The 6,317-nt window shown below is 43.5% G+C and overlaps 1 protein-coding gene across 1 annotated transcript; it reads right to left on the bottom strand.

Moving 5' to 3' along the window:
• Window positions 1-3,147: 3,147 nt before the first annotated feature.
• Window positions 3,148-6,012, bottom strand: CER1 (cerberus 1, DAN family BMP antagonist). Its single transcript, XM_045780615.2, has 2 exons — window positions 5,512-6,012; window positions 3,148-3,601 (listed from the first exon to the last, which is right to left on the bottom strand). The coding sequence occupies exons 1-2, from the start codon at window positions 6,010-6,012 to the stop codon at window positions 3,287-3,289; spliced, it is 816 nt and encodes a 271-aa protein (XP_045636571.1). The 3' UTR covers window positions 3,148-3,286.
• Window positions 6,013-6,317: the final 305 nt, after the last annotated feature.

Raw genomic sequence — 6,317 nt, 5'->3', positions numbered from 1 at the left:
AGTATATAAAGCTCTCTGATGTGCTGCTTTCTACACTTGATCATCAAAACCATTTTTTAAAAGATTTATTTATTTTAGAGAGAACGAAAGAGAGAGCACGAGCAGAGGGGGGGCAGAGAGAGGGAGAAGGAGAGAATCTCAAGCACACTCCCCACTGAGCGTGGAGCCCCACATGGGGCTCGATCTCACAACCCTGAGTTCATGACCTGAATCAAAATCAAGACTCGGATGCTTAACTGACTGAGTCACCCAGGCGCCCCCACAATAATTTTGAAGTAATTATTTATCACCCTCATCCTATCTGGGCAGAAAATGAGACCAAGATTGATGAGGGAATTGCCATGACTGCCTCTCAAGTTAGGGCAATGCTTGGCTGAGAACCTGACCAAGGGATGATTTCTCTTTGAAGAGGTAACATCGATGTCCTTCAAATACAATTGCTGAGCAAGGGGTAAAAGAAATTAGCTTTGAGGCCTATAGGCAACAGATCTCAAAGAGATCAATCCAAACTGATGGGCAATGAATGAGCAAATATTTTAATAGAAATAGAAAAAATGCTCCAAGGGGCGCCTGGGTGGCTCAGTCGTTAAGCGTCTGCCTTCGGCTCAGGGCATGATCCCGGCGTTGTGGGATCGAGCCCCACATCAGGGCTCCTCCGCTATGAGCCTGCTTCTTCCTCTCCCACTCCCCCTGCTGTGTTCCCTCTCTCGCTGGCTGTCTCTCTGTCAAATAAATAAATAAAATGTTTAAAAAAAAAAAGAAAAAGAAAAAATGCTCCAAATGACTTTAGGCTGGTTGCTTAAACTTTTTAAGGCTTATTTCCCTTACCTGTAAAATAGGGTATTTACCCACCTCTTAAGATTTTTGTGAAGACTGTACTCATATGTGAAATTTAAGTAACAGAGGGTCATAGGGGAAGGGAGGGGAAAATAAAATAAGATGAAATCAGAGAGGGAGACAAACCATAAGAGACTCAACTCTAGGAAACAAACTGAGGGTTGCTGGGCTGGAGGGGTGTGGGGGAATGGGGTAATTGGGTGATGGGCATTAAGGAGGACACGTGATCAGATGAGCACTGGGTGTTATGTGCAACTGATGAATCACTGAACTCTACCTCTGAAACTAATAATACACAATATGTTAATAAATTGAATTTAAATAAAATTTAAAAAAACTTTTGTGAAGATTGTATAATATACGTATTTATGTATTATATAAGCTATATACTTTATAACTTATTTAAGAGACGCAGCATGATATCCGGCACTTAGTAGATGTTCGACCTTTGTGAGTTTCCTCTCAGGTGCCTAGGCTCCCACGTATTACGTTGAACCACTGAGAACTGCCTATTTTTTTTTTCAGTAAAAGTGGATGAACGTGGGCAATTTCATGAGGTTTCACCGTGAAGTAAGCTCTGATACCAGTGTCCACTGTCTCATCTCGAATGCACATGAGGGAAGAGCAGAGTTTGAATAAGACTGATGACTGTTTGGGGCTTGGGCCTGAGAGTCTATTTGCAAGAATAAATAAAACGGATTTGCAAGCATGTAAGAAGGAGAAGGACAGTCCAATTGGCCGAGATAGGTTTACATAATCAGGGCTAGGCAACTGCAAACGAGACGGCTGCCCAATAGCTTTTGGCACCAAAAGAGATTGACCAGCTGGGATATCATTAATGCTGAACAGTTTCATCCTTATGACCATATCCTGGCCAATTAGGTTGTCTCTGACCACCGAAGGGTATAATATATTCTGATGTAAATGCCACATGTGTAGCTGTATATCACATATTCTGTTACTTTGATGTAGATTATACACTAAATATAAATGCATCTGCTTCTTCGGAATGCCACATTACATGGTGTGATTGAAGAGAAATAGAATTAAATACACATCGATGCCTTTAAAATAAATCAATATTCTGGGCAATGCCTTTTTGTGTATCCTGTAAGGAATAGGATTCAAAGAATTAAAATAATTTTAAGATGAATTTTTTAAAGAATGATTATAGAAAAAGAAATAGGGTGAGGGAAAGCCAGTCTGTACGATGTACGAATACAAATAAATACAGAAAGAGAAATGGAATCACTGAGGACAGTGACTTTTCTGTTAACAGAAAACTGCTGGAAGTGTCAGAAGAAACATTTGGGCACGATCATTAGCCTCTGAAGCCATCTGAGATATGCTCCAGGTAGGTAGTCTCCCGATAGCACGTTTAAGTTATGGGACAGAAAAAACCATTAAGACGAAATTTAAGACAATTGAATGCCATGACATTTCCCAGGACGCTTCATACACTAAAATTTAATACATTAAAATATTCAGAATATTTTCAGAACTCGCAATTACGGCATTTACAGAATAAAAAATCTGTAATATGAAGTTTTTAGACTGCAGCAAAAAAAAACCAGTCATCCCAACACAGAACTCTAACTTACTACCTAATCCAAAATGCACGTGGATAAAGAATTTCACCTGTAAATTGTTTCAATTTTTAAGCGTTTGCACTTTATTTAATCTGACGTCCACTGGAATTCCTCGGGTACTTTCACTGGCATCTCTGGATTGAACTTTAAGTCTGGTACTGGTCATATATTTTTATTTCCCCATCGTGGAGATACTTGTGTGGCTACCAACGATTGTTCCCTGTCCCTATGTAAACTGCTAAAGGTAACTACTGTTCCTTCTTCAAAGCCAAGGACCTGACATTACGAACGTTCTATGGGGAGTATCAAGAAAATGAAGAGGCAACCAAGCAAGCTACTCCTTTCATCTGTGGAAGTCAAACAATCATCTGATGGAAGACAAATAAAACGCTGCCTGAGATGCAAAGAACCCTTCCTACGAATACTGGATACGCGCTTTTGGTGGTGCTTTGACAGGCTAGTAAAAAAGGCAATTTTTAGGGTCCACTTTATTTCTTTTCCAGCTTCAGATGGAGCACTTTTACCAGAGCGCGGAGACCCTAGATCATGGAACATTCGTAGTGGAAAGGACATTAGCAGTCATCTGATCCCAGTTCCTCACGTAGAGATGGAGCCCTCGAGATGGAGAAAGCTTCCACAACTCCTTAACATCGACCTGCCAGGGGGGCAGAGCCAAGACTAGAACCCAAATATGTACCCAAAACTAGATGAACACCATTGCCTCTAAATTGCTCTATCTTACTACTTTGGAACGACCTTTCCCTTAAAATGGTGTGCACCCACTAATACTTCCAAGCTGAATAATCCAGCACCTTTGCTATTGTAGTTTTGCTTTTCAAAGGTAATAGTGGGATCTCTTTTTAAGTGGAAAATCCTGGGATGAAGGGATCCTGGCCATGAAATTCTGCCTGGGAGCCTGCCTGGAGGAGGTGTCCATGCTCATGCTCGGTCTTCATCTTGCACTGGCACTCCTCCACCAGCATCACCACCTTGACCACAGGGGCAAGGCCAGTACAGTTCAGCTGCAAGTGCATCGTGGTGAACTTGGCAGGCGAGCAGTGGGAGCAGAACGTGTGGGGGTGCTGCACAGCTCCAGGGAAACGAGCGGACCCACATTTCCCAAAGCAAAGGTTGTTCTGTACAACTACTTTCTCACAGTCTTCATGGGTGATCATCTATAAGGCAAAGACATCTCCGCTCAGTTATCCTGAGTCATTAGCACACGTGAGGCAGAAGCTGTAGACTGTAAGTCTGAAGACAATTCAGACTAAAATGTCAAAAGCTCTCCAATTTTGGATATTTTACAATATCCAAGTGATAGTTAATCTCTAAGGGCATAGAGCCACCTCAACTGAATTTCTTTTATTGAGTAGATTAATAAATTAGCCTTTAGGAAATCCTAAGTTAATGAGAACATGCTTTACAGCTTAAATGCCAAACTTCAAGAAATTTTGTCTAATTAGATATTACCAGTTGAAAAAATTCGAATGGCTAACTGCCTATACAAGTAGCGTGCCTTATCTTTCTACGCCCCCCAGCGCATTATGCATAATAGATTCTCCGTACATGTTTGTTCAACTGCTCATAGAATAGATCAGAACATCAAGATGAATTCTATTCTATTTTGCAGGGCCTATCGTACGTTCAAATCGATGAAGTTGCATGGGGCAAAGTGATAGCGCATACGTCCGCAAATCATCATGCATTGCATCACCTTTGCCCCTTCCATCCCCCCTTCACCCAGCCTTACGTACCCTTCAAGATATATGAGTCAAACACCTTAATTTTAATTTAATTAGCAATAGAATTCAAAATAAGAGTTTCAAAGGAAATTCAATTGCACGATTCTTGGGAGCAATTTTCTAATTGCACGTGGCCAACAAAGCGGTCATTATTATTTGATAATGGACTTATTGCTACATATCCTTGCCTTTTCAGGCAGAATACTTAACTGCCTTACACAGTCAATTACCTTATAATACTGCCTGCATAATTGGGCAGCGTTATTGGACTGTAAAATTTTACTCTCCCTTGCGTTGCTTTGGGTTCAGTATATTCGTGTTTAAGGACCTGATACAGTTTCTCAATTTAATTTAACATTTGGAGTGAGGGGCTTGCCAGGACTGACTGGAGGAAGGGGCTAGTAGAAAATGCCCCTTTGTCTTAATAGTCCAGAATCAAGCATAATAACCACAAATCAGCCAACACGACATGAAGTAGGAGGTGTTTCTGAGGGGAGAAAATGTGATTTCACACTGATATTATTTTTTGAAAGCTTATGAGAAATAAATTAAATCTTTTTGTTTTCGGGAGGGGGGTGGGGGAATGGGATAGGCTGGTGATGGGTAGTAAGGAGGGCACGTATTGCATGGTGCACTGGGTGTTATATGCAACTGATGAATCATCGAGCTTTACATTGGAAACCGGGGATGTACTCTATGGTGACTAACATAATATAATAAAAAAACATTAAAAAAAATCTTTTTGTTTTCTTGCTGCGGTCATGTTAGAAACGATGCAGCAACTTCTGTCTGGCAGCCTATGAAATAGTTGGGTGGGAAATGCAGAGATTAGGACCGAGATGTGTGTGTATGGGAGTGTTCAGTGAGGAGTCCAATGTATCCCACCTTATCTGCAGGGGGAGTCGACCTGCTCGTCCACATCCCAACAGAGTGTAGAGGTGTAGCTAGAGAGATGTTCTGGTTATTGCTCTAAGCTCCCACTTCTCCTAACCGAGGGCGCGGTCTTACTTCTCTCTCTCCGGACAGAACACCTCCAGCATACAGATCGGTAAAGCCCCCTAAAACAGAGGTCTGTGCCATCAGTATGAATGATTACTAATCTGAGCGGTACCATCATACCATTCTGACAGCACTTCCAGCATACCAAGAAACAGTGGAAAGTTAGAAGGAAATTTGGGGAGGATAGCATACTTTGCCACATGTTATGATGAACGCCCAAGGGTCCAATCTGGAAGCTAGGCGAGACTCAGGCTCCTGGCACCCCCCTCCCCTCCTCTCCACCTGTCCCAGTTGTCTGCCCCTTTCTTGTCCACTCTGATCCCCTCCCCCTCCAGAGCAGATACCTGGCCGAAGGGCACTGTCCTACAGGTCTCCTGATGGACTTCGTGGCTTTTGATCGGCAGGATGATCCCCTGAGAAGCTGGACTCATCCTGAACATGAAGTGGTGCCAGAATTTCTTGGCCTCTTCCCGAAGAGGAGATTTCTCCATCTGCATCCCATCTTTCAGCTGAGTAGTGACGGCCTGGGTCCCAGGTGGGAAGCGCTCACGGACCAAGTCCTGGGGTGGGTGCAGGTCTCTCTCGGGTTTCTTCCAGAACCTGCCAAACCTGGACAGCATCTTCTCTCGCTGCCCCTGGCCTTCTCCTGCACCTATGAGGTGGGGCACCGCGACAAAAAGATCTGGCTTCTCCTCAGCGTCCTCGTGGTTGCCGAGGGGGAGCTCTCTGCGATCCCTTTCTAGGAGCACAGGGGAGACCGAACGCTGCCTTGGGCGGCCATCCCACGCCTGTGCAGCCTTCCCTAAAGCCAGCAGCACCAGCAGCTGAAGTAAGAGAAGACACATGCTGTCGGGGGCCCAGGCTTCTTTCGGATTCACAGATGGTGAGGCCTGAAGGAAAGAAAGGCTCACTCTCTGCAGGAAGGCAAACAAGGAGATCCTATATATAGATACCTGCCTTGTGGGATGGAAAGGCAGGTGGTCAGCAGCCAGGCGGAGTAAACACATTTATTGTTTGCTTGAATTATGTAGTGCTAATGGTGTCATGCCTTCGCTTGAGTTTGTGTATTTTAGAAGCCCCAGTGAAAGCCTGGGACCCAGGGGGTAATTAGCTGGCAGTTTATCGTCTGAGATTTACAGAGCAGTATTTG

This window comes from Ursus americanus, chromosome 18 (assembly GCF_024610735.1).
Source record: "Ursus americanus isolate L20-20 chromosome 18, mUrsAme1.1.p, whole genome shotgun sequence".
Classification (NCBI taxonomy): Eukaryota; Metazoa; Chordata; class Mammalia; order Carnivora; family Ursidae; genus Ursus; species Ursus americanus.
This window is presented reverse-complemented; position numbering and strand designations above follow the sequence as displayed.

Coding starts and splice junctions, on each gene's coding strand:
- CER1 (XM_045780615.2), bottom strand. CDS start 6,012: ATGTGTCTTCTCTTACTTCAGCTGCTGGTGCTGCTGGCTTTAGGGAAG. Junction 3,602..5,511: donor GGACAGTGCCCTTCGGCCAG/GTATCTGCTCTG, acceptor TTTGCCTTATAG/ATGATCACCCATGAAGACTG.